The 27,052-nt window shown below is 48.4% G+C and overlaps 2 protein-coding genes across 5 annotated transcripts in view; one reads left to right on the top strand and one right to left on the bottom strand.

Annotated features, from left to right (window-relative positions):
• Slk (STE20 like kinase) overlaps positions 1-8,325 on the top strand; it is a 53,462-nt gene extending 45,137 nt beyond the window's left edge. For both annotated transcript variants that reach the window (XM_050145371.1, XM_050145362.1), the window contains 5 exons: positions 806-930; positions 1,380-1,568; positions 2,083-2,208; positions 3,030-3,143; positions 4,929-8,325. In XM_050145371.1, the coding sequence (XP_050001328.1) occupies positions 806-930; positions 1,380-1,568; positions 2,083-2,208; positions 3,030-3,143; positions 4,929-5,075 (701 nt within the window). In that variant the 3' untranslated portion in view covers positions 5,076-8,325. The remainder of the gene's footprint in view (positions 1-805; positions 931-1,379; positions 1,569-2,082; positions 2,209-3,029; positions 3,144-4,928) is intronic.
• A 1,646-nt stretch (positions 8,326-9,971) lies between these two features.
• Col17a1 (collagen type XVII alpha 1 chain) overlaps positions 9,972-27,052 on the bottom strand; it is a 43,381-nt gene continuing 26,300 nt past the window's right edge. The window contains exons 28-54 of one of the 3 annotated variants that reach the window (XM_050145333.1): positions 26,638-26,673; positions 26,072-26,134; positions 25,142-25,177; positions 24,813-24,884; positions 23,588-23,614; positions 22,739-22,774; positions 20,981-21,016; positions 20,632-20,712; positions 19,692-19,727; positions 19,313-19,390; positions 18,489-18,542; positions 18,330-18,371; positions 18,103-18,156; positions 17,343-17,402; positions 16,656-16,706; positions 16,154-16,297; positions 15,313-15,450; positions 14,738-14,800; positions 14,264-14,404; positions 13,770-13,859; positions 13,561-13,671; positions 12,923-13,069; positions 12,328-12,684; positions 11,660-11,797; positions 11,357-11,419; positions 11,146-11,226; positions 9,972-10,838 (exon numbers count right to left, since the gene is read on the bottom strand). In XM_050145333.1, the coding sequence (XP_050001290.1) occupies positions 10,786-10,838; positions 11,146-11,226; positions 11,357-11,419; positions 11,660-11,797; positions 12,328-12,684; positions 12,923-13,069; positions 13,561-13,671; positions 13,770-13,859; positions 14,264-14,404; positions 14,738-14,800; positions 15,313-15,450; positions 16,154-16,297; positions 16,656-16,706; positions 17,343-17,402; positions 18,103-18,156; positions 18,330-18,371; positions 18,489-18,542; positions 19,313-19,390; positions 19,692-19,727; positions 20,632-20,712; positions 20,981-21,016; positions 22,739-22,774; positions 23,588-23,614; positions 24,813-24,884; positions 25,142-25,177; positions 26,072-26,134; positions 26,638-26,673 (2,288 nt within the window). In that variant the 3' untranslated portion in view covers positions 9,972-10,785. The remainder of the gene's footprint in view (positions 10,839-11,145; positions 11,227-11,356; positions 11,420-11,659; positions 11,798-12,327; positions 12,685-12,922; positions 13,070-13,560; positions 13,672-13,769; positions 13,860-14,263; positions 14,405-14,737; positions 14,801-15,312; positions 15,451-16,153; positions 16,298-16,655; positions 16,707-17,342; positions 17,403-18,102; positions 18,157-18,329; positions 18,372-18,488; positions 18,543-19,312; positions 19,391-19,691; positions 19,728-20,631; positions 20,713-20,980; positions 21,017-22,738; positions 22,775-23,587; positions 23,615-24,812; positions 24,885-25,141; positions 25,178-26,071; positions 26,135-26,637; positions 26,674-27,052) is intronic. The other 2 variants (XM_050145341.1, XM_050145350.1) reach the window with 2 other exon arrangements.

The following is a 27,052-nucleotide window of genomic DNA, read 5'->3' as shown; positions in this document are numbered from 1 at the left end:
GACATTGCCTGAGGTGTGCATTGCAGAGTATCGAGTGCTTTTTCTTTGCTGGGGTGGCCAAGGAAAAGATAAAATAAGAGGTTCTCTTTTTTAAAGTTGAGAAATATTGTGAGATATAGCAGAAGTGTCTCTAAAAGTACACTTAAAACATGGACCGGAATGCCGGGCGATGGTGGCGAACGCCTTTAATCCCAGCACTCGGAAGGCAGAGGCAGGCGGATCTCTGTGAGTTCGAGACCAGCCTGGTCTACAGAGCTAGTTCCAGGACAGGCTCCAAAGCCACAGAGAAACCCTGTCTTGAAAAACCAAAAAAAAAAAAAAAAAAAAAAAAAAAAAAAAAATGGACTGGAGATGCAGCTTAGTGGTAGAATATGTACTTAGTGTGTACATGGAGCCCCGGATATAGGGGCCTGGCTCAATTCTCAGCACTTCAAAAACAACCCCACCCCCAAAAAAACAAATTACCCTACCTAAAAATTAAAATATTTAATCTATCTGAATATAATAACATAGTGAGAAGATGATAGGATGTGATTTTAAGCTCTTATTCCTCCTAACAGACTGATTTCTTTCTTTCTTTTTAAGGTGGGATTTTGGCATTCCTAGTAGGACATTCTTAGTTTAGGGCATTAAAACAAAAAATGATAATAAATGCTATTTTGCATTGATAGCCTTTTATTTATACCTTAGAATATCTATTTGTGTAAATTAATATATAAAATTCTTTGCTGTAAGTATTAAAATGAAGAGCATTGGACATTAGTTCAAAGAACTAAGTGACATTTTGAAAACCACTTCCTTGCAGCTCGAGAAGCTGCGATTTGGGAGCTTGAAGAGCGACACTTACAGGAAAAGCACCAGCTGCTTAAACAGCAGCTTAAGGATCAGTATTTCATGCAGAGACACCAGCTGCTTAAACGCCATGAGAAGGTGAACGAAAGGGAAATTTCTTCAGTTGTTTGTTTGTTTTACTTTACAAAGTTATTCAGTTTTGTAGCTTAATTTCTTAGAGAATAGATTCTTTGCTTTATTTTTTTTACCTTAAATTTTTTTGAGTTTGAGTTCTTGATTATAATCTTTATGTTGATTGTAAACTTTTCTATCAATTACAGTGTTTTAAAGACCTTATAAATGGTCATATTCATCTTGTGTCTTTTTGGTTCCAATGTGATTCAAGTATCTTAGTAACATTTCTTTCCTGAACACTGCTGTCATTAATAACTTTCCTATAAGTTATTTTTGCCTAATATTTTGTTGTTCATTGTACAGCTAGAGGGTACCTATGAGAAACAGTAACAGATGCCATCTTGGAACATGTCTGTGGGTGCTGAGAGTTAGGTTGTATCTGCAACTGTTCAAGTCTGTTTAAATCTTCTTAGGAAACAGAACAAATGCAACGTTATAATCAACGGCTTATTGAGGAATTGAAAAACAGACAGACTCAGGAACGAGCGAGACTGCCCAAGATTCAACGAAGTGAAGCCAAGACACGAATGGCCATGTTTAAGAAAAGTCTAAGAATTAACTCAACAGCCACACCAGATCAGGATCGTGAAAAAATTAAACAGGTACTTAAGAGATAATTCTCTTCTTTTTCAGGGTTTAACAAAGTTGAATGACCTTTAAAAGTACCTCATAATTGGGTTTAGACATTTAGTCTCACCTCGGGATTGTTATTTTAACTTTCTGGGATGGGGCAGGGTGCTTGTTATGTACCAACTTAGTCTTCCCTGTTTGGGACCATAGAGGGCAAAATCATCTCTCCCTGGACAGTTCTTAGACCATGGGAGTGAGATAACTTGGACAACTTTGAAGTAGGAACCATGTCCGGCTGTGGCACTTCTGCGGCAGCAAATGATCTTCTGCTACTGGAGATCATTAAGCCATTAGAGCATGGAGGCCTTAGACCAGAGGTCATTTCCTCTCCCTTTACCTAGGTCTTAGAGGTTTGAGTTACAGCGTAGGATTACAGCTTTAGTTTACTGTTTTTTAAGCTTTGTTAAATTGATTAATTATACTCTAGAGTATGTACAGATTACCCTGCTTCCTATCTAAATTATTTTTTGTTTTTCTTATTTATAGTTTGCTGCACAAGAAGAAAAGAGGCAGAAAAATGAGAGAATGGCTCAGCATCAAAAACATGAGAGCCAAATGCGGGATCTCCAGTTGCAGTGTGAAGCCAATGTCCGAGAACTACATCAGCTGCAGGTTAGGTTCTGGAGCCTGACAACGGAATGCATGGTGGCCGGGTAGCTAATACCACTGATGTGGAGAAAATAGACTAACCAGAGTCTGCTGCGTAGGAAAGGGACAGAGCATTGAATTCCTGGCTGCTGTATGGGCTCAAGGGAGAGCCGTGCAGTGCTGTGGACCCTTGTTTTTATTCCATGTGATTAAGGTGAATGTAAGCATGAGCTAAATTAAAACCTGAGAAAGAATCATCAAATATGCTTTTTATTATTAAATCATGGTGTGTTTAAGATTCTGAATTTATTTATTTTTTAATTTAAAAGGATTTGGCTGATTTTTTTTTCTGGTTTTGAGAAAAAAAAAGGTAAACATTGGGAAATTTTTTCAGTAGGAAATTAGACCTTAGAGAGGACTGTTTTTGGAATTCATTTGAAATGCACAGTCCATCTAGTGAGTGCCCAAATGTTTACACTTTCAGAGGTAACTTTGATATTCTGTATACTTGGTTAATTTACTGGAGTAGAATACTTACTAATTCTAAATCTTTTACCAACTGGAAAAGCAAAAGCCCAATGTATTTCTACTTAAGTTCTTTTTTATATATGATATTTAGGGGTTTTTTTGCAAGAAGATATAAAAGTTTCAAAAACAGTGAAGGTATTTATACACTTATAAAACAGATGATTTCATAACCTTTGGCACTTAGTTTTTAAAGGAGAATTTGAGCTTCCATAACAGCATGATATCTAATCAACAATTTGCTACTTTGGAGGAACATATATCTGTTAAAAATTGCTCCATTGACCTGAAAAAAACTTCAATACCAACTTTATTTTCAGAATGAAAAATGCCACCTGTTGGTTGAACATGAGACTCAGAAACTGAAGGAGTTAGATGAGGAGCACAGCCAAGAGTTAAAGGAGTGGAGAGAGAGACTGAGACCGAGGAAGAAGGTGATTTAAAAGCTGTCCTACAGCGCTGTGTGTGGTTCACCCATTCCCTGCCTACTGGTTCTGTACTTTCTTTGTATCAGGTGCAGTGACATGATGGATACGGAGATGAAAAGACGATATCCCTATTCCCAAAGTCCAGGATCTGTGGGAAGTGATTCCAAGTTGGGGGGACCCTTGCTGGGGATAGGTTAGAGCATGACGCAGGGGAGCAGAGTGCATGAGCACAGGAGAAGGAGGGCTGAAATCTCTGTGAGGAGGCCTAAGAGGTAAAAACTGGGTGGGCTTTGAACCATTAATAAAACTTGCAGGCAGGTGGGTAGATTGGAAAGGAATGGGACAAGCAGAGAAAGTAGAATGAGCAAAAATACTGCTTGTGGAAAATTACGAATATTTCTTTCCCCTTGCAGAGTAGTCGGGGAGGAGTGCAGGAAGAAAGCAGTCAGGGCTGAGTCTATCCGGTGCAGCTGAAGCTACAGTAGCACAGCTCTTGAATTAACTTCAGATACAAAGCATAAGAATGGCTTATTTCCTCTTTTCTTCCATTTCTCTTGTTTGTAACCAGTTTCCCTGCTGGCCTGATTTCATGAATTAACCACTGTATCTCTGGCTGTTACTCTATTGTCCACTTCCCTTTGTTAACCCTTAAGACATCAACATTTCTTTTTGTGAGCTTTCTTCCCGCTGTACATCTCAGTGATGGTGGGACATGCCTCAGGTCCAAGGTCCTCCTCAGTTACATGATGAATTTGAGGTTAGCCTGGGCTACATGAAACCCAGTCTGAAAAAGAAGGAGAAAAAACAAGTTAAAAGAGGTGATGTCCATATAGCAGGGTCTCGGCACTTGAGGCCATAGGTGGTTATATTGCTGTGGCTGTTCATTAGTGCCATGACTATTGCTATTCTGAATCAGGGTTTGCTTGTATCCCATGTTGGCCTCAAGCTTGCTGTGTTCCTGCCTTAGTCTCCCGGGCACTGAGACTACAGGCATGCCCACTACATCCAGCTCATTGGTTTCCTTACTGTCAGCTTGAACTTTTCACTCATTTCATTTTCTTGGTGTTCTCGTCTTCCTTATTTCATCTAGGCCTCTTTTTCAGTGTCATTGTATCTCTGAGGTCCTTGTTTCTTCACTTGATTCCCATCTCAAATATTCTTTATCCTGGCTTATTTATTTTTTGTTGTTATAGTCTTCGTCACCAGATATATTTCTTGTCTTATTTCATGAGAATATAAGCTGCTTAGAAAGCAGGGAATTTCTCTCTTTTTTCACTGACCTGTATCTTTATATATCTCTGTTTGGATTTTCTGCCTGGCTTTATTCTGTCCTGCCATAGGCTGAAGCAACTTCTTTATTAACCAATGGTAATAAACATATTCATAGCGTACAGAGGGGAATTCCACAGCAAGTATTTTTGCTGCGTATTGTAGGGCTATAAGATGAGTATAGATTAGATCTTAGGTTTATATGGCTTGTAGTTCAGTGCAGAAGAAAACTATGTATGTCAGTAACTGACACAAAAAGTAGGTGACAGTTACTAATAGTTGTCACTTGCTATGTTTGATGTTTACATGGCATGCTAACAAGGTAAGTTAGGCAGTGCCTTTCTTCTATAGCAGAGGACTAACTGAACTGAATCTTGAACCTGCAACCGTGGGAAGCATGTGGTCTTAACTATTGAATAAAATGTTTGGGGTTAGTAGGTTTAATCTTGGCTATCAGAGTAAATCCTGATTTCCATGTACAGTGTAAAGCAGTGCATAATTGTTTGTCTCTTCTTTTTTAAGACACTGGAAGAAGAGTTTGCCAGGAAACTGCAGGAGCAGGAAGTGTTTTTTAAGATGACTGGGGAGTCCGAATGTCTTAATCCATCAGCACAGAGCCGTATCTCCAAATTCTACCCTATTCCCACCTTGCATTCCACTGGGTCATAGCGACAGCAAGCATTCTCTGTCTGGATTTGGCTTCTAAGTGCATCCTTATGTTCTCTTCATCTTCCACAGCACGTGACTCACAAAGACAATCACCTGTCCATCTTCTCGGTGGTTTTGAGAATTGGTTTCTTGGACTTTTTTTTTTTTTGTTAAGCAAACAAAGATGAAGGGCAAATGAACTAAGACAGATGCTGGGCCATGTTGGCAAGTAGCATCTTGCAGTAATTCCCTAAGGTGATTTTGTATATTGACCTTAAATATTGTATTCTTTAGACATAGTTCTGAAAAACTGCCAGAGAAATGTTTAAAGTTATTTGGGGAAAAAAAAACCAAACCTGTTACATCACTAAGTATTAATAAATATTGTTTTACTTGATTTCTCAATGATGCTAAATTCTATAGTTAAGATTATGCTGTAGAATTGGAGTGATTTTCTTTTGGTAAACCAACTATTACTAAAAAGCCATGAGCTACAGAAATATGTTTATTGATTCAATACATAGATATATTTTTTATCATTAAGCAGGATCAAAGTCTTTTAAAAGAGAATGGTTATTTCAGTAATTTGTCACAAACATTAGCCTGTGTGGGCAGGAACAATAATGAGGTGCTAATTTTATTAAGATAGTGCCTAAAACACTAAATTTTAATCATATATAAAATGGGGTTTTCATTTTGATCAGCAGGAACAAAATACCCTTCTCACTGGTGGACATTACTGTTTTAAAAACGTGTTTTTATTGCCATTTAATATTCATCCTAAAACAAAGGTTGTACAAAGTATGGAAAGGTGAATGAACTAGCTTTAAAATGTGCAGATTGAACTTAACAGAGCTCACCATACTGTCATATCAGACCGAGCTCGCCCACGTCAGAAGCCTCCGTCTCAGAAGTTCTATTTCTCAATGACGCTTAGGGGCCTCTGTGCCCCTAGCTTCAGTCACAACTGCAGTTCTGAAGCTAGTCTTAGAAGAAGCGTTGTCCACAAAGGATTTTCATTCAGTATCAGACACACATGCAAAGTGACATTGTAAGGTTTCAAATGAGGTTACTCAAGTGCATTTCGGTTTTATTTTGTTCCATGTTTTAAATTAATTTCTTTGAGTCGGAAAAGCCTTTATCATGTGGCTGCTGGTACATGTGCTCATTAATGAAGTGTTCGTTCTTGGTTCCTTCTGAAGCTCAGAATCTCAGCCGCGTCAGGTCAACAGTATTATAAACTGCACTTTTGTGAATGATGCTTGCTGCCTGCCATTGGCAACCTGTTCTCTTCTAAGAGTGCTAGGTACCAAACTGTAAACGTTTCAGTTTTTAGTTATATTTTGAGGTTGGTGGAAAAATAGAACTGTCAATGTAATGTGGAAACACCAGTTCATTTAAGGAAATGTCGATGTCTGTAGTACTTTGTTGCCGTTTATTTGAAAACTTTGGATGCTGGACTTTATCTGGTTTAAAAATGCATGTGTAATTTTAACTTTATAATTATTTTGACAAGCTTAATTTTCTTGGACAACCTTGTAGGTAGCCTTAACTTTCAGCCAATTTTGTTTTTATATAAATATATATACGTATATATTATAATGTATGGTTGTAAATTCATACACTTAGCACATGAATATGTTCCTGTATACAGAATTCTTAATGCTTTATTTTCAGATGCTGGGTTAAAAACTGTTTGAAAGCCTTTAAATATATCTTTATAAAGTATGATGGAGATTGTTTATATTGTTATGATAAAAGACAGAATTATGTTGCCCAGTGTATTTAATGATTTATTTGAAGAGGGAGAGGGGAGGAAAGCTCTTATACACCACTTTCTCTTTTGAGTTTTTCAGCTTATTGGATTTTTACAAATGAATACTCCAGTCAATGGGCTTTATTTTCAGTATCATTTAGGTAATTGTAGACATGATTTGGTCTGAGTATCTTTCCTTCCTGTTTCTATTCAGCTTGACATTTAGAGCATTGTATCTGGAAAGCAGGCTGGAGGGGTTGTCTACCTGAAGCCTGCTCTCTGGATTCCCTGTTCCTCCTTGAGTTTTCCTGTGGGTGCAGGGACTGCCCTGTGGTACACTTGTAGAGGGGGCACTCCTCTCCACACTTCAGGTTATATATAGAAAGTGTTTTGTTACAGAACATGCTGTTTCTAAACTTGTGCTTCCTTTAAGACCATATGCCAGTAGATAACAGTGATCATTCTTTGCTGGGTGATGTATAGGTGGGGAGTGGCTGAGGGCATCGCCTTCTTTGAATCTGAGAGTGCAGTCAGTCCATCTGCTGATGAAGTTGTTTGGTTGCTGTGGCAGAATGCCCCATTCAGCGTATAAAGGAAATTCTCCATGCAGTTGCCTCCCCTTTCCCTGCATGCTTTGGCCACACCACACCTCCACCCACCACACTTCTGCAGGTCCAGCTCCTAGAGCTCAAGCGCAGGGTTTCTGCAGACCTGTTGACCCCCAGGCTGTGGTTTGCTGAATTAGCTGCTGTTTTAGTTGGAGTCACAGTAAGCTCTTTCTTACCCTTTTCTGTGGGTGAGGAGCAAATTTAGAGTGCTTTTATTTTGTTGAAAATATTGGAACCTTCCCACATGCCAGGACATGGCAGATTATAACTAAGTAAGAAGCAGAACCGGAGCTACCTCTAAGCAGTGTTTCTCAAGCACACGCTCTCAGGCACGTGAGACCTTCCCCGTGGAGGCTTCTCTGATTTCTTGAGCATCAGCACGTCTCAGAAGTAACTTTTTTTGTGCTCTTCCAGGTCCCCTGTACCCTCATACTTTCCCCTTCCACACTGTGCTAATTATATGACAGAGACTCTTCTAAGAAGCCAAATTCGGCCAAATTAATAGCTAGAGATACTGCAGACCGCCCGGCATGGGAACTGCAGTTGAAGAGGTGTCAGTTTTAACGGCCTTCTGGTTCTTTCGGGAAATGGTCTTGTAGGACACGGGTGATATTTTCAGTGTGTCTCTTACATCAGAGGCAACAGTTAATGCCTCTGCTGTTGCTGTTCTTTGGCTGACGTAGTTTTAATAATGCTTTAAAATTTCTGCTACAAAGCTTGGAATAGAGTTGACCAGTTTCAAATGTTGGCTGCAGCTTAAAAATGTGATTCTTTGCAGTGTAATAAGTTCACAGGCTAAATTTTCGAAGAGAATTTCATTTCACGTTATGCTTCTTGTATATTTGGAATTAGAAACATGCCTTTTCAATCACGGGATTGTCAAACAATAAAGTTATTTCTTAATCTATTTTGGGAAACTTTTTTTTTAAATTAAAAGAGAATCTTAGGAATGAGATTGTCCTGCTGAGACACTTTGCAGGTCTGTCCCCCCTGCCTTTTTGGTCCTACTTAACATTTTTTAAACTTGCACTTTTCTTAGTCTTCTGACATTCTGCGTTTATCATCGATCCTAGTCATCTGTGGTAGTCTCTCCCTCCTGACAAATGTAATTTTTAACTTGCTGATAAGTACTTTCCAATATGCAGACTCCTCTGGGAGGAACTTCCAATGTCTGTGTTCACATAAAGTCTGTGTGTGCTTTAATTTCCTTTTATTGGGATAGAGTATTTGTTTCACCAAGTGTTTCAAATGCAATGAAAAAAATCATATGCTAAAAAGCATTCTTGTTATTTGTCAATTGATTTGTTCAGCACCACTCAGTGGACACTGGCAACCCTGCTTGGCATGTGTGCAGCTTGGCTAGAGGGAGGCTGTGATGTCATTTTCTAATCTCAGCGCTGTGCACTACTGAGCTCATTCCTGACCACTGCCCCCTTTCCCAGTGAAACAAGAGGCTCAGATGCACTGCTGTCCAGCTGAAGTGTGGCTTGTGTGTGTCGGTCCTCTGGGTTTTGTCTGAAGAAAGCTGCACAGTTGGGACTTCCCTCCCATTTCTTCTGAGTGTAGAACTCTGTGAAGACTTGAGTGTCTTCGTAAAATCTAATAACAAGGGGACATTTCCTAGGTCTGATTAATCACGGTAGCAATCATTAACATGTAATACTTGAGCCCCAAAGTAAAAAGTACTGTTTCAAAAGGTCTTCATTATGAAACTGATAAATTCTTTAAAAATTAAAAGATACATTGCATTCATTGTTATCCACAATAGGTATTGTTCCCTGTGGGTGATAAAGCAAGTTATCTGAAATTGTGAAGGCTATATGAATTCATGTGCAGAGATCCCATGTTGATTCTTACGGGTAGCCACCAGGCCAGAAGACCACGCAACGTTCTGATGATGTGCTTGCATTGGTGCTGCTGCAGCTGCTTGTGGGAGTGAAACTAAATCGTGTCCTTTCTCTAGGATATGTAAAATATTCAGGAGAGAGCATAGAAAAGTAAGGAAAGTCATCCCAGAACTTCGGAGGCAGAGGCAGGCAGATCTCTGAGTTTGAGGACAGCCTGGTCTACACAGAGATGCAGAAGTGAATTTATGTTAATCCCATGCTTGACTACCCAGCAATTGAGAGACACAGCTTGTAACAAATTAATAAATTGCCATTGCCCAAGTGCAGGCTCTTCTGATATTACCATGCATTTCTTTGGGGTGTCTGATATGTGTACATTTTCCTTAGTAGACATTTTTGTTGTTTATATATCTGGCCTCCAGTCATGCATTAATTGCAAAGAAGCTTGCCAATTTGTTGTGCAAGTGTTTCTATTTCAAGGAACTTAGAAAAAACAAACTTCTTTGTCTGGTGTGTCCAGGTTGAGCTAGTAGCTTCAGATAAAAGTCTGCTTTAGAGCTCTCAGGGATAAAATTTTAAAAGGCAGGGCCTAAAATGTAACCAGTCTTCTCTGCTAATATTTGTAATAAACAGCATTAGAGTCAGACCCAGGTAACCCAGATTCTTTTTTTTTAAACTTTCCTTTTCACATGATTCATAAAAATACTAAAAAAGAAAAAAAAACTTTAATTGAAAATTTTACAATTGAAATGATTTTTCATCTTACAGCTTACATACAAATACTTTTAGACAGTGAAAAGTGCTTAAAAACCAGCTGCACCCATGCCCTTTCCTATGGGCAGAACGGGGTATGGAGGCCATGTTTCCCTTCCTTGTCTGCTGCCCCTCCTGTGCTGTCCGCTGTGGTCTAGTGTGGTGTCATACCGTGACTTCCGGCATGCACAGGGACACAGGCCATAGCTCCAGTGGGAGGTGGTTGGCATCTCTGCTGTGATAACTATCCTTGAAGGAGGGGAACTTCTGGAGAGTGCAGAGTGAGCAGGGAAGGAACTGGAAGCACAGCCTTGGTAACAGTGACCAGAAACCATCAAGTGTCACCCCCGCCAAGGCCCCCCGTTCCCGTTTTCCATTTTTCTGGGCTCATTTTTTAGGCAAAGCTCCAAGACTCCCCACCCAACATTTATGTACCTGGCTTCTGAGGTTTAGGCCTGAGTTAAGAAGCCAGGAAGCTAAAGAAGCCAGGGAGCTCAGATCTATATAGCAGAGAGGTTAAATCTCATATTAAATTTTGCAGCTATTCTGAAGGCCCACCCAATCAATGAAGCTGTTTCCAACTGTGTGTCTTTGAACTTTCTGTATGCATATATTTTGTTCCAACTAGAACAAGTGTTGCTAGGTGACTTGGTCTCAACAAGATGTGAACCAGTTCCAGTTTTCACCCACAGGGGATACTTGGACACAGACACCCGAGCATATTTCAAGAACTGGTCCAAGAACTCAGTGGTTCTGCCAAGTGCAACTTATGGCTTGACGGCAATACTTCTCCTCCTCCTCCCAGTGTAGACTTGGTCGCCTGAAAGTCCAAAGATGAGTAGGGGTTAAATATGTCATGACCTATGAGGACCAGTGATACAAACAATGATGGCTAAAAGTGGCTTGAATAGTTAATCCTTTGTAAAACAACTTATTTTCAAGCTATTTGCCCTATTTTGTTGCCAGGTTCTTTCTCACTCTGTGGCAGCTCTGGTCTTCCTCCTCCGCTGTGCTAAATACCTTTTTATGCATAAGTTTTTGTTTGAATTTCTCAGACTAGCTTGGAAGCAAATTACTTTTTCTCCGCTGAGCCCCAGAACCTCGGAAGCCACAAGATTCGGACTTACCCTTGTCTCCTTTCTCTCCTTTTTGCCCTCGAGGGCCAGGTGGCCCAGGAGGACCTCGTTGCCCAGCAAGGCCCCTGTCACCTAGAAGCACAGAGAAGATGTGACATGTATGAATACAAGGCTAAAGGTGTGGCACAGTGTGGTACCAGCAAAGGTGCTGCTACTACTCAGTAAGAGGTGGTCATTACATACAATTCCCGTTGCCACTTACCTTTGGGTCCTGGGGCGCCCGCCTCTCCCTTTTGCCCAGGTGGGCCTGGAATAGCTCCGTAAGCTGCAAGGAAGGAAAGAATCTGGTTTTAGACTAGAGGTTGCCAGAGGTTTGGGAGGTCGAGCCGTTTGTTCAGAGCGACACAGATAGTGGAATCTGGGCTTGTACAGGGAAGTGGAGCTGGCTTCATGGTTCTGGAATCTCAGCTATGGGGAGAAGGAGGCATTTGTGTGTCCGGTCCCTTGTGAGACTAAGCAGCAGGCTGGGGAGACTAAGCTGGGGAAGCCGTGAGGGCATGCTTACTCCGGAAGAAGTCCATGAGGTCCTGTGTCACATTGCTGTAGGCAGAGAAGACCTTGCTGATGCCAGGAGGGCCCTGGGGCCCAGGCACACCTGGTGGGCCCTGGACAGTGTAGGCCATCCCTTGTAGCAGGCCTTGACCTGCAGAACACCAGAATGCAGGTGTAGGAAGCAGATACCACTGCACAGTGGTAAGCTGCAGCAGAAGGGTAGTATCCTCAGACAGCCTCGCTCAAAGCAGCTAAACCTGAGCAAACTGCCTTGAGGAAGAAGCCCTGCAGCTTCCTTCTCTGTTCTTGGAGACTGGCCTAGCCTGTTGTTACATTCCTCGGGGGCATTTGACCCACAGACCTGTGCTGATAACTAGAGAGAGAAAGGACTTCTTGGCTAACAACCGACAAGTTGCATCTCTGTTACTGTCAGACTTGCTCTGAGCAGACTACCAAGCCCTTTGGTGTGCCCTGTTCCCCCACAGCTCGGGTGTCAGTACCAGGGTTCCTTGCACTGAGATGGTGGAGACTTAGGATGAAGTCTCCTCTCTTTCGATCGCTGCTCATCTGATTCTAGTTTCTATCTCCACATTCATTAAAAACAAGGGCCAGTTTGTGAGGACTATGTGCCAAGAAGCACTCATGCTCCTCCCCCTCTGAGGTCCAAGGGTTCCAACTTACGCTGCATGCTCTCAGACACTCGCACTGCCAGCTTGTTATAATCCAGGTCTCCAGTGAAGCCATCCCGGAACGAATCACCATTGGTGCCATATATGCCACCTGCAGCTGCCCCATAACCTCCGCCTGGGCCGATATCGGTACCATAGGGACCCCCGTCTCCTGCACCAAAGGCTCCACCCTCGCCCAGGGAGCCTCCATTGGCTCCCCCTATTCCTGTGGAAGAGCTGTAGGAAGTGCCTCGTCTGGCAGAGGAGCTGCTACCCCAGCTGTAGTTCTCTCTTAAGTGACCATTTCCAGGTGGTCCCTGGGGCCCTGGAGGGCCTGGAGGGCCAATGATGAAGCTACGGACATCAGGACCTGTGGGGTAGGAAGATGCGTTAGCCCAGATTGCGATGGACAAAAGACTTGGGAGCTAGGGGGTCTCTGGAGTTTGAATAAAATTTCTTAGTGACAGAGTGCATGTACAGAAGAATGCAGCTGAGTAGAGAAACTGGTTTGTCTGCACTGCTGACAATCTCTGCCTACTGCGCCACTTAAAGGAGTAATGAAGTGTAGAGATGGGGGTATAGGAGGCGACCAATGTCAAGGCACCTACTTGTGAGGTAGTTAATCAGCTCGCTGCGGAAGTTGTCGCTGTTTTCAGCTGCATAGGTAGCCAGAGCTGCTGAGACACCTGGGGGCCCTCGAGGCCCTGGGGGTCCAGGAGGGCCTGGAGGGCCTGCGATGGAGGACAAGCCAGCAGCTGGGTGGGAGGAGAGGGAATGAGGAAGGTCAGGGTCCTGGGCAGAGACAACTAGATGCTCAGTTTTCCCTTGGCCTACTGTGGGCCCTCCATGGATGGAGGGAAGGAGATGGGAAGGGAGGGTGGAGTAAAGGAGGGTGTGGGATGCTTACTGGGCCCCTTGCATGCAGGAGGAGAAAGGACCAGGTGTCTCCTTTCTGACATCATTTGGGGATGGCTGCTTCCAAGGAGCCCTTCTACCCCACAACCCACATCCTGTTCTAGATCTTCACTACCAGGCGTTAGAACCCTTATTCCTTGACTGATCACATGAGTTCTTCCCCTGCCATGGCTCGTGGCCCCCTTCAAGCCCAGGCTCCATCCCTGTGCATGCTCCTTCGGGGAATGGCACATTGATTCAGTTCTCTATGGTGGCCCTAGCGAGGATTAGGGATGCCCGGGGGGTCGGCCGCAGCCCTCTGCCCTCCTCTCCCTGCTCCCCAGTGTCCTACTGTGCAAGTAGGATGAGAGGTCCTCCACGCTGATGCTGGACCACGCGCTGCCTGGCATCCCTGGTGGCCCGGGTGGTCCTGGAGGCCCGATGATGTCCCTATAGTCAGACCCTGGGACATGGATGGACAGTAAGAAGTCAGTCACAGCCTGAGCCAAAGGTTCAGTTTCCACCCCAAACCTATAGATGGGAGTCCCTGCTTGGCCTTACCTCGGAGCATGGTGAGTAGCTCCTCATAGGATGTCCCTGGCAGGCCAGGGGGGCCTGGTGGACCAGGATGCCCAAAACTGATTCCAGAACCTGGGGAACAAGGTCTCAAGTTGTTGGGACTCACATGGGGTAGGGGAGGGAGCTCAGATACAAATGACCTGCTGGGGAGGAGAGCAGACAGCAATCTGGACCGAAGTGGGGTCTGAGGAAGGGAGAGGAGATGCACAGGAGAGAGATGCACAGTCTGGGCAGTCACGCCCAGTGGGGAGGGCACTGAGCAGAGCGTGGGGCCACACTGCTTGATGGCTGCTGGATGTGGAATGTGCACGCATAAACAAGTGTGCTCGTGGCTCAGACTTGCTCTGAGCAGCCCTGGAGACTGCAGTCCCTGCAGGGGTCGGTGCAGCTGGCAGGGGGGCGAGGAGGGGTCAGTGGGGCCGTCTCAGTGGCACTGGATGCCCTAGTCCTCATCCTGTGCCCTTCTGACCACTCACTTGACATATAGTTGAGAATGTGTCTGCTAAGTTCCCCATAGTCCAAGGACAGGAGGGACCCATCTCCACCGACTCCTGGTGGCCCCGGGGGCCCCGGGGGGCCCGCCAGGTGCTGCCGTAGGAACTGCCACACATCATTCCCTGGAAAGGAGAGGGTATGCTTTAGGGATCAACCCAGAAGCCCAGTCAGATCCACCTTCTCAGCCTGGCTCCCAGTATTGGGTCTTGGTCCTTGGGGGACACACAGGCCGGGGGAAATCAGCCTACTTCTGCATGTCTGCAGTGGAGGAAGATGGGAGATTCACTCTCCCATGATGCACTTGTGGCCCAGCACGTGAGGTGGGACAGTGAATGTCACAGAGGACTTCCTCTTGCTTGCAGGCCTTACAGAGCTCAGCCTGGGACTGGTGCCCACCAAGTGAGGTCAGAATAGAGCAAAGAGACCCCCACTCTAGCCCACGGTGGGTGACTCACGTCGCAGCATGGCCAGGATCTCTTCGGAGGAGGCAGAGGACAAGCTGACTCCGTAGCCAGACGCTGTGGGAAGAAGACCTCAGGTTACCCCCTTGGTCTCAGAGCAGACCCCCTATGTCCAAACTCTGAAAGTCAAGTCAGCTTGTCGTGGTCTTTGCAAAATGAACAGCATTTCATTCTTTGCAAAATGAGTAGCATTTCAGGCTACTTGGGAGGCCAGAAGTGGCAGGGTGGAGACTCTGGCTCTTTGTAGGGAATGCCATGTTCTAGAATACGCTTAGCCTGACTCCTACTAGATACTGTCAAGCAAGGGTCTCTTATTGTGAGCAGAGATGGGCCTGTACTTGGGAGCATGCTAGTCAAATGCGTTTCATGCCTGCCCCATCATGCCCGATCCCAGCAATACAATGTTTGCTGAAGCTGGGCCCTGTGACCCAACTACGACGAATGTGGAATGAAAGGTTATATAGTCAGGGGAGGGGCGCGACACCCAGTGAATTGAGAGATGAGGTTCTGGGGATCTGGGGGACGCTTTAGGAAAAGGGTATCAGAGCACTGAAGGCTGACAGACTTACTCCGCAAGTAGCTCACCACCTGGCTTGCCAGCTGGGAGTAGTCGAAAGTCTCTCCTGTGATGGTGATGGCAGGTCCTGGAGGACCTGGTGGGCCTGGAGGACCCTGAACTCCAGAGAGATAAGACCTGATGCTGTCACCTGCCAACAAAGGAACAAATAGTCAAGCTTGTGGCCAAGAGCATCTGGCCTCCCTATGGTCACAGGCGGAGGAGAGAAAGTCTGTCCTGGTCCACACAGGGCCTGAGCCATGGCCAGCAGGGGGCCTGGACTGCTTGGGTTTTTTTTTAAATTGATATTTATTGAGATCTACATTTTTCTCTGCTCCCCTCCCTGCCTCTCCCCTCCCCCTTCAGCCCTCCCACAAGGTCCCTATGCTCCCAATTTCCTCAGGAGATCTTGTCTTTTTCTACTTTCTACTTCCCACGTAGATTAGATCTATGTAAGTCTCTCCTAGTGGCCTGGACTACTTCGCTGTTGATAGAGAACCTGAGGGTGAGGTCTGCGCTGTCCATGAGGGTTTGGGCCGACAAGACTCTCTAGTCAGCCATTCGTGTGATATATTGCTCAAACACAGCATGGGAGGGGCCTAAGCACTTGTGAAAATGTGTGTGCGCGTGCATATGTGTATATTCATTTCCGTGCATGTGTGTAGTATGTGTATATAGATCTCCAGGTAGGATGAAGACGCAGCATATTTATGGATAGGTATGTTGGCCAGCTCTCGGACCTGCAGGCAAGACTTCATAGGTGGAAGACGTGGGCCTGCCACGTAGATGACTACCCAAACACCCCTTCTCCTTCTCCCTAAGTCTCCTTCCCAAGGTGGGCGTCGGGCACTCACTCTGCATGTACTCTGCGATGTAGTGCTGGATGTCCTGGCCAGAGCTACTGAGGGAGCCTGGAGGCCCAGGGGGCCCAGGAGGCCCAGGTGGGCCCTGCATGTATGTAGTACTGGATGATCCACCTGCAGGGAGGAGAAAGGGTCCTGACTAGGTTTCTTTACTCTGGGTGCTGTCCCAGGGCAGACCTGCCCTTTCCTTCCGCAGTCTCTCACCGCCTCACAGCCTCCCTTCTCTCAGACCACCCGGAGCTCTCAGGGCCTGCTGCATTGTCAGCTTTGGTCCCCAGGCACGGTCTGCTACCTACAGATGCACATGCACCTTTTCTTCCGTCCCCCACAAGCTTGCAGCCTCCTTAAAGGTAGCTCCTGTAGAGCCTCTGAGGAGCTACCGAGTTACCATGGAAATCAGAGATGAGGAAATGAACGAAGGGATCAACATCCCTCACTGGAAACCCCAGTCTCACTTGGAGATGGAAGAACTTTATTCTCTTTTAGTTCTTACCATGAGAGTGACCACCAGGGATGCCAGGAGTACCTGGGACACCAGGATCACCTGCAATCCAAACCGAGAAGTCCTGTTTATACCACCTCCTCCAGGCCTAGTAAGTTCAGCATCCTTCGTGGGTGGCTCAGCAATCATTCCTTGTTTACTACAATCTTACTTGCAAAAATACCATGTTTCCCTATGGGGAGGCACCCTAAAATCCACAATTTCTGGGTCTGCATCCCTCTCTGAGCAGTAACACAAACACATGCATGCACACACGCATGCACACACACACCAGCACCGCATTCACAGGGACTCTGATCTACTTGTGTGGATCAAATGCACTCTGAAGATGCTCAGAGTTCTCGGGGGTCAGCTCTGGCTACCTCGCCCCTACCCCAGGCTGTGTTTGATGTTTGCTGATGTCCTCTGAGGCCTGGGGGGTCTTGCAGAAGGACACCAGACACTGTGAGAAGGGATGGAGGCTGGCGTTGGAGTAGACAACCTGGGGTATCTCCGTCGGGTGGAGACTGCTGGCAGAGTTTCTGACCACCCTGCCACTCTCCTCCTCCCATCCCACGCTGCAGGCTGCTGAGCCTGGCAGAAGTGCCCTTGCCTGTCCAGCCTCGTCTAAATGCTTTGGCCACCAGGCAGATGAGCAGAGGACACTGGTCTCTGGGATCTCCAAGACACTGATCTTACCTTGGTCTCCCTTGGGACCCGGGGGGCCAGGTGGACCCGGACGGCCAGAGAAGAGGGTTTCTGCGAGGAAAGAAATAGCAGGAGTGTGAATGAGGCACTTCTGGGGAAGCAGCAGCTGGCACAGTACTGGGCACACTGTAGATGCTCAGTCAATGCCTGTCCTACGCGTGTGGGTTTGTAAGATGTTTGCATGCTCAAAAGGTTGGCATGCGAATGGATGAAAAGATGACTAGGTAGACAGGCGGGTAGGAGGGGATGATGGGTGGATGGATCTTCTCCAGGGCCTTGTTCTGGCCTAGTGGATGTTCCGGGTGGATGGATCTTCTCCGGGGCCTTGTTCTGGACTAATGGATGTTCTAGGTGGACAGATCTTCTCCAGGGGCCTTGTTCTGGCCTAGTGCTTAATCTTAGGTTATTCCCACATATCTTTGTTAACATTGTTGCTCGTATTTCTGTGCCGGCACCTTTCCTGCCTTATCAACTCTCTGCTCTCTGAGGGCAGGAACCAGGCCTCCTGCTCACCCCAGGGTCTCCCAAGAGCAGTCCTGGCTCTCCCTTCTAATCCGGTTCTCAGTGTAGCTGAGCTGACGGAGCCTATTTCCCCACATGCGGCAGATAAAGGGGGGGGGGATTCTGTATTCATTCTCCCCTCAAAATTCAGAATGGGGCAGTCTGGGGAGCCAGTCAGGTCGCACTGCTGAGACCACAGTCAGGCTGGGTCTGAGGGAGGAATGGGTGTGACTGGATGTCCCAAACTTACCTGAGTCAGCCAGGAAAGATCCTGGTGGTCCTGGTGGTCCTGGCACACCTTCCCCTAGGGTAAAGAAGCCCAGGACTCAGTAGAGCCAGAGGGTGAGTCAGCTGCCCTCTGTCTGAGGCAGGAGGCAGGGACACTTTTTCTGAGAGCCAGAAGGACAGGGCTCTGGGTCTCCTTGTCTACCACGTCCCCTGTCCTTGTTCCCTCCCGACAAGGACTTCAGTTCTCACCTGGAGGGCCTCTGGGTCCTGGTGGGCCTGGGATGGAAGGCCCTGTAGAAGGCAGAGAAAGTGCTGGCCTTAGAGGGCTGGTTAACTCCCGATAGCAGGGTCTGAGCTTCCTCATAAGATGTTCATGTCCCCACCTCCCGAAGATCAACAAGATCTTACCTGGTGGCCCTCGTGGGCCAGGGGGACCAGGGGGACCCCGTAAGTCAACACCTTCTGTAGAGGGAAGCGAACAGAAACCGAAGGCTCTTCACTGTGCTTGATCTCTCACCAGGATGGTTGGTCTTGGGGCTGCCACCCAGGCCCTGATTGCACAACACCTCCTAAGACCCCATCTGCTGAGATGCCCCCAGGTAGAAGCAGGGTGGACTGCAAACTGACGTCAGGGGAGTGGACTTCTGCATCAGCCAACCAGAGCTCAGGCCCCACTTCTGTAGAGCCAGCTGGCAACCTCAGGCAACTTCTCACCCTCTCTCAGTCTGCTTCCCCCAGAAACCAGGGTCACTGAGACCTGCACCGCAGAGGTGCTGGGATGACTCAGACTCAGCAAGATGCCACCAGACACTGAGTGTGTCGATGACATAAGTGTTCAGGGGGTGGCCCAGCTGCAATCCCCCTTGGGTTCTTGAAAGAGCTTTGTGGACGGGAGGCCGCAAGTGTCAGATCTCCTGTGACTGAGAACCCATGTCTCCTCATCATAGTTCTCTGAGTCAGGTGACTCCTGCCAACCATACTCACTCCCGAGGTCTGATCTGACCCCGGTCCTGCTGGAAGCCCAGAGCCTGTCAGCCGCCCCATCCCCGTGACTGTGCCTCTCACGGCAGACAGACCCTGCCGTTCTTCCCAGCTTCCATGACAGAGCATGATCATTGTGACATGAGGCTTTGCAATGACTTCACTGGTACAGCTGCCCAGGCCCTGACACCACTGTCATCTCTTCCATCCCCTCCCCCGCGACACCTGCCCTGGACAGCGGTTGCACTCACGGGCAGAGAGGACCTCGGAGATGGAGCTACCACTGCTTATGAATGAGTCACCAGCAAGTCCTGGCTCTCCTCGTGGGCCTGTAGGGAGGACACAGAGTTAGGGTGCACACTGCCCTCCTCCAGGGTGGGACCAGATACAGGGTAGAGCCTAGTCAAGGAAGGGCAGACCCTCTCAGAGAAGTGGGGAGGGATGAGAGGAGTGGCTTCCACTGTGGTGGAGGCCCTGCTTCCACCACGGTGAAGAGCCCGAAAGGCCCTGCTATTTCTTCCAAAGTACACATCTCCCTCTTGATCTAACATCCAGGGACCTCATCTCCACCTGGGAAGAATGTCCCCGTGACTCAGCCCACAGCCTGTGATTTTACAGGATGGGACATACCTTGTTGTCCTGGGAGACCAGCAGGGCCAGCGGGACCTGGAAACAGTTATGAATTACAAATATGCTAAATCCCACCCCCACTCTGGGGGTCACAGGAGAAGTGGAAGAAAGGGCAGGGGCTTGGGGGTCCACAGGCATCCTCCTGGAGCGTGGACTAGCTGGCTGTGTCGGGACGGATTAGCCACCCGAGGTCATTCCTGTGAGACTGTGACAGGAAGGAACCCCGAGGCGGGCAGAGCTGTCTCTTTATTGGCTGGGGACATTATCTCAAATGTCCCCCACTCACTGGAGCATACTTGCATTGGGTATAAATCATGTACTTAATTTGGACATAAGTATTTTAGATAATTAAGACACATAACAAGACAGCAAGGGGTTTGGGGGAAACAGGAAACGAATCTCAAGTGCTTGGCTCCCAAGCATGTTGTTTTGTTTCATTTCGGCAGGGTTTTAAATCATCTATTTTATAAGATTATGAAGCTGTAACCACGCGTTCTCATAGGCCCGTGACAGCGGAACTCTTCAATAACGCTGCCACCCCTCACGGCTTTCCCCGCATTTCTGCAGCCGCCTCACGCTGCTGGAGGATTTGGGGGGTACTTCCCCCTCACAGAGCACTGGCATTTGTGCTTCTAAGAAACAAAGAGTTCAAGAGCCTTCCTTCTGATTGGTCCAGCTATGGGGGCAGACACCCTATCCTGCTGTTGGTTGCTGTGTGACCTTAGGCATGTAATTCACCCACTCTGGTCTCAGCTTCTCATCTGCAGATGCTGAGGATAGCATCAGGGTCCCCGGGTTGTGAGCATGGGCTTTCTGGAGCCCCCTTTTCTCTCTTCCCCTAGTTCCTGCCCTTGCTGTCAGGATTTGAACAAATGTGGCTAGAATCCATTGCATCCATAACCTGCTGTTGACTGGGGACAGAGCAAGGAGACAGACTGACCTGGAGTCCCTGGAGGTCCTGGGGGTCCCATGGCACCGGGAGGTCCGGGAGGTCCAGGGACAGTGATTGTTGATGACCCCTCTGGAAACAGAAGGGACATGGAACACTGAGCCCCACTCCTGCCCTTCAGCGGTGCCAGCACCCAGTGGGCGGCAGGTGCGGCAGGCAGACTCTGCCTCTCACCCTCTGGCATTTCTCCCTTTCCTTGTGCTAACCCACAGAGCTCACCTCTGTCCCTCCCTAAGCACCACCCACCCGCTGGTGGCTGACATGGAGGCCCAGCTAAGTCAGATGGCCCAGGTAGGCCAGGCAAATAGAACTCAAGGAGGGGCTCTCCAGGGCTGCCTACCTGCAGTCATGACTCTGCCCGGAGCACCAGGTTCACCTGGGGAGGACGAGAAGAGTAGACAAGAGGATCAGTCAGTGGCTTGATAAACCACTCTCCAAGTTCCTGATTGTGTTGGAGGCCACCTGTGGTCCTCGGGCCTCAGGCTAACCGGATTTTAATAGTGATGGGAGCCCAGGGAGCTCTGAGCTCAGAGCATCCCTGTCTCCCAGAGAAGAGTTTCCTGCAAGGCTATGGAGAGTTTGCCCTTCCATGAAGCCGGCATGGGGCTAACAGGAGACTCATTCTCAACACCTCCGCCCACCTTTTCTTCCAGGAATGGCCATAGGTGGAGAATTTTTCTGAAGGTCAAAGGGTACATAAAAGCCATGATCTTGTATGTACATTCTAGTTCCTGGAGCGTGGGGACGGACCGGGCAGCATGAGAAGAGTTCTGGTGACTGGCCCATTGGCTGATCCCGAGTTACACACAAGGTGAAGAAAATGTAAGTGCAAGTGAAGGCCTTCCATGGAGAGGACATGGGATTCTGTGTCCCCAAGCATGTCCACCACTCGTGCCCCTCTCGACTGGAGACACCAGAGGAGTAGGTAGGACACGGGAGAGATCCTGGGGCTGGAGCCAGGCTCAGTGTGAGAGAGCCTGTCAGCCATGTTTGAGGTCTCGAGTTTTACTCAAAGGGCTAAAGAACGTAGCTCCACCGACCAGGGTCCTCCCAGGGACTCTTAGTGAAAGGGTGGCTTTGGTTTCCTCTCGGGGCTTTGCTGATGTCCTCCAGCAGGGTGTCAAGGTCACAGCAGGAGAAAGTATTTGAGCTTGTTCTGAGAACACAGCCTAGCGATGGATAACTTTCTCTGTCCTGCATCTCCTTCAAAGAGGTCCTGAAGTCCCCTTGGACAGGAAGTCACCGAGGAAGTCTGTGGTGCTATCCCTAAACCTATGAGGCCTACTGAAGCCACTAGAGACTTGTTGTCCTAGGAAGTATGAACTCAACTGTCATTTTTCTTGGGTTACATTCACTTATCCTCAAAATGACTTTTTGGTTCAACTGCTCATTGGAAATAATAGTTTTTAAATTTTTTTTCTAGGGTGACCATGAGTACTTGTGGCCAGAGTGTCAGGGTTCAGGAGCATGGAGACAGTGTGTGTCCCTGAGTCCCTGCATGCCTGGCCTTGCTCAGGGCTGGGGTCTGATGGGCAGGACTGAACTGGAGTGTCACCATGTGCCCAGGCGGTACTGCGTTGCGCTAACGAGACCCCTTCAGTCCTTCGGCTTTGTTAGCGGGGTGGAAACACCCCTTCCTTCCTGTGTTTCTTCAGATCTGATGGCCTTGGTCACACCTGGCACAGGGTGGAGGATGAGACCAAGGGTGGCTCTAATCTCAGGAAGCCAGTGGGGATGGAGCCTAGGTGACAGGGGAATTTTAGCGGCAAACAAGGGCTTGGAAAACTTGGGGACCAGCAGCTTCCTGTCCTATATCCTGCCACAAGGGCCTGGGAACACGAAGATGAGTCTGAGTCTGAGAATGGATGGCTGGTGAGAGCAGGCGCCTGAGGACTCAGGGCCAGGAGGGCTCTGCACGAATGTCAGAGCTCCCACCATCCCGCCTTCAGTGGGAGCCACTAGATGCCACTGTTGGTCCAGGCTCTGGTCAGAGCAGCCCTCCCTCTTGCCAACCCCTCCTTGCTGTTAAAATGGCTGATGAAAAGAAAAAAATCCAAAAAAAAAAAAAAAAAAAACCTTCTTGGGAAAAGTCACATACCTTTAGTCCCCGGTCGGCCAGGGCTACCAGGAAGTCCTAATGTGATTAAACACAAGTCAGTCAGGATGACCAAAGCCTGGCAGGCAGTTGTGAGTGTCTGCCCTCTCTCCCTCTCTTCTCTCTGGCAGTAGCCAGCGCTCTGCCTCTCAGCCAGGCCACCCTGGCTGCCTGATGGAGGCAGCGGAACTCAGGTCTTGCCTTGAGTCACCGGGAGTGAGAATGAGGGCCTCTCACCCAGAGCCCTGTCTGTGTCTGGGCAATGGAGGCACAGCAGGCATGGGTTGAAGCAGGTATAAGCTCTGGGGGATTCCGACCCCCTAGGTTGCAAAGCTGCCACTGTCCCTCTCCTTGTCTAGGGCAGGACCTGTCGTGTCCAGAGCAGCAGCAGCTGAGGGCCTTTGGGTAGCCTGGACTCAATTTCACTGTGAATCTTTGCCCAGTTGCCTTTAGAAAATTAGGGCCTGGGCATGTTGAAGATAATAAAAACCAAGCAGGTTTTACAGCAGGGGCTTTAACACAGCCACCGTCCCCGAGGGAACCCCAGGAGCCAGTGCTAACAGAATTCCTGCCAGCAGGGTCCCTGAGGCTTGGGTATTCTCCTGGACATTCCTGCACCAGATGGGGCCAGAACCCAGCATGAACAGGATCTGACATCACTGACACCAGAAAGCCGGCTAGATTGTTCTGTGTGTGCTTTTCTCTTATGGTGCTTCTCAGAACTCACTACGACAAAACCTGAGCCTGGGTGCTGGAGTTGTGAGTGGGAAGCCAGGCATACGTGACTAGAGGCACTGGCCAAAGTGTCTGGCCTGGGAGGAGGTGGCAGCTGGGAGGGACTGCGTGACTCACCCTGAGGTCCTTGGGGTCCTGTGAGACCTGCAGAAAAGAAGACATAGGACCGAGAGTTGAAGGGTTAGGAGTGTCCTCAAGGAGTCACAGCCTTGCCCGCAGCCAAAGGGGACAGAGGACACGGGAGGACAAGCCTCACAGTGGTATAATCCAGACTCCTCGTCACTTGGCAGAGAGCAACTCTGTGAGTTTTGCTGTGAAATGCTCCTAAACTAGCAGTTCTCAACCTTCCTAATGCTGCATCCCTTTAACACGGCTCCTCATGCCGTGCTGACCCCAACCGCTGCTACTTCCTAACTGTAATTTTACTACTGTTATGAATCGTCATGTAAATACCTGATATAAGCCCATTTGGGTTCATAGATCGTTTCAGGAATATAGAGAGCCAGGAACCTAGAAAGCTGCACACACACACACACACACACACACACACACACGCATGCACACATACACACACACACACACACACATGCACGCGCACACCACCATCCCCTCCATTTCAGTTCACCTAGGCACCAGCCAAGGAGTCGGGGGTCCTGTGTTTTCAGAGCCTGGGGAAATGGTTGCCTTGCCTGCTTCTGATTTGCTCTTCCCACAGACCCGAGAATCCTGCTGTCTGACCCTCAGTGGAGATACTAAGAAGGCTTCTCCTCTCGACTGGTAGATACTGGTGAAGGCCTAGGCACAGCCCCAGGAGAGGAGACAGGGAAAAGCTTGGGCAAGATATGAGGATGAGTTCAAGTCTGCAATTTTTTGTTTGCTCGTTTTTTGTATTTTGAGACAGGGTTTCTCTGTGTAACAGTTCTGGTTGTCCTGGAACTTGTTTTGTAGATCAGGCTTCCCTTGAACTCACAGAAATATGCCTGCCTCTACCTTCCGAGTGCTGGGATTAAAGGTGTGCACCACCACTGCTCGGCTGCTCAAGTCTGCAACTTTAAGTGCACCCTCATCCCTTCCTAGAGCCCCCAGCGTTCATCTGCTAGTCTCTCTTTTCCAAATGTCCAGACTCAGTGACTGATGCTGGGCCCACATCAGTCAGCATAACTTGCTGTTAGAGTCCTCCGCTGAGCTGTGGAGGGCGACGGGACAAGGCTTATGCACACACGCGATGAAGCACCCGTGAGCCTACCGCATCCTCACGAGTGCACATACACACCTGAGCATGCCTGAGTTGCACACACACACACACTCAAAAGACTGTGGCTTCCGTTTCCTGTCCCATTACCTGGCTTTCCTGGGTCTCCAGAGGGTCCTGGTGGGCCTCGGGTTCCAGGCATCCCTGTTAGGCCTTGCTCACCTGCAGAGAGCATGAGAAATGGAAATGCTTTTCCCTCGGGAAAGCACCTGAGTCAGCGGGTATTCCTGAGTGACATGCTGGCAGATAGGCAGGAGGAGGCATGGTGACCAAGACTGTGTTCATCTCCACATGATGCATGCCTCCTTGTTATTAGGATGGAGGGCCCAGCTATGCGTGTGGGGGTGAAGGAAGGGCAGGGAGGGGCAGACATGGGTGGCTGGTGAGACTGAAGACCACCGAGCCGAGCAGGGACTAACCTCTGGGGCCTTGCTGTCCATCAGGGCCAGAAGGACCTGGTAAAGCAGAAAAGCAAAGTCTGTCAGGCACTCTTGGGGGTAGTTCTGCAACCCTCTCTCTCCTGTCCCAGTAAGCCTGGAGCCCGTGGTCTCCTAGCTGGAAGGCTGATGCAGCTGTCACTGTGGCTGTCAATCTCAGAAGGGTACAGCCTCCTCCTCACAGCACTCCCCTGCTGGGACACCCTGTCCCCATTATCTGGGGTCCTTTAGGCCCTTGCCACCTCTGCTCTAAGCATAGTTCTAACAGCTGACCTTCCAAAGTGGAGCTCTCTGGGACTGGTCTCACTAGCCACACTCTGTCTCCTCGGCAGGGATAGTTTTCCAAAGTGGCCACAATGAAATGCTTCCTAAATGTTTAGGAACATCTGAAATGCCACTTCCTTTGTCCTCCATAATCTCTTCTCTGATTGTATCCTCGTTCTCTGTGCCTCTCACGGTCCGTGTCACCCATCACAAGCTTTGTGGTGACGTGAGGGGGCGAGCTGTGCCCCTTGCTAGTAGTTTACTTGTCCTGTGGACAGTACGCGCTTACTAATGTCTCCTTAAGTGAATGGAGGTGTGAGGGCCACATCCTCATTGGTAGGGCTTGAGTTTCCCTGGGACTCAAGCCTGGGGCCAGGCTTCTTGGTGCTTCCCTCTCCTGGCAAAGACACCTCAGCAATCGCTAGTCAAAAGGTGGTGGTCTGGATCTGGCTTTGACACTACCCCTGAAGTGGGCTACTGGGGGTTCACCAAACTTCAGCCCCTGTCAGTTCTTGGCAGACAGAAAATCACCAGGAAGGAAGGACCTTGCTTATTCCAGAGGGGGGAGAAATTCCCAGAAAACTGTGTCTAGAGAGCCCAGGAGGGTGTCCGGCTCAAAACTGTCAGCCGTCTTTGTGGAACACTTACCCATTGCGCCTTTGGCTCCGGGCTCACCCACGGCTCCAGGCAAACCTCGCATGCCAGGTTCCCCTGCAAAGGACAAAGGAGCTGCTGCCGGAGGCTAAGCTATGCACGTTTCCACCGTTGGTAGAATGCGTAGGCCTGCTTCTCCTCTGACAGAGGCACCCTCTGCCTTGATGCCACGGTCAGGACCGCCTATCCCCTCCACCCCATGGGCAGCAGGCTCAGACTGGTTCAGAAGCTCGTGTATAAGTCTGATATCCCTGGAAACAGCAAGCTACCCTTTGTGGTGAAAGCATTATGACTTCCGTGCAGTGGGCAGGGGGTGAGCAGTTGAGAGGGTGAGCGGGGTATGCTTTGTGCTGCTTTGGGAATTGATTCTTAGTTTTCCCAGTCAGATTTCCAAAGAACCTAAGACAGGTATACCGTCTGCACCAAACAGACACGGGTCGACGTGGATGGAGTCCATCTGGGTTCATGCTCAACCCCCATCTTTTTGTATTTGTCCCACTTCTGGTGACTGCTAGATCTTAACAGATTGTGAATGAGTTAAATTCCTGGGTCGGACTGACCTGTGAGGCCTCTGGGTCCTTTTTCACCCTGGTCACCTAAACAAATGCAGGGATGGGAGAGGAAGAATTAGCTGAAAGCGACGGAAGCCATCTTCCCCCATGTCTGGGGCCCTGTGAGGCAGCTGCAGCAGGATGCTGGGGAAGTCCCTGCACTGACAGAGCTGGAGGAGCCACCCACCCTTCATCCACCCTCCATCCACCTTCCACCCACCCTCCATCCATCCACCAACTGGTTCCCCCACAACCTCTGCTGTGGACACACATAGGTATCCTGGGCACAAGGAGGACAAGACCAGAGGGCAGACACCAGGCAATGTGCTGCCTCACTACCGTGGAGAGAACCCAACCCTGCCTATGTGATGTGGGCACTGTGTTTCCCCCTTCGTGCCTCAGTTTCCCTTTCTAAGGAGAAGAG

The sequence above is a fragment of the Alexandromys fortis genome, unplaced genomic scaffold (genome assembly GCF_014885135.2).
Source record: "Alexandromys fortis isolate MF-2015 unplaced genomic scaffold, M_Fortis_MF-2015_v1.1 scaffold_16, whole genome shotgun sequence".
In the NCBI taxonomy this organism is placed as follows: domain Eukaryota; kingdom Metazoa; phylum Chordata; class Mammalia; order Rodentia; family Cricetidae; genus Alexandromys; species Alexandromys fortis.
Note: the sequence above shows the minus strand (reverse complement) of the source record. Positions and strands in the feature narration are given on the sequence as shown.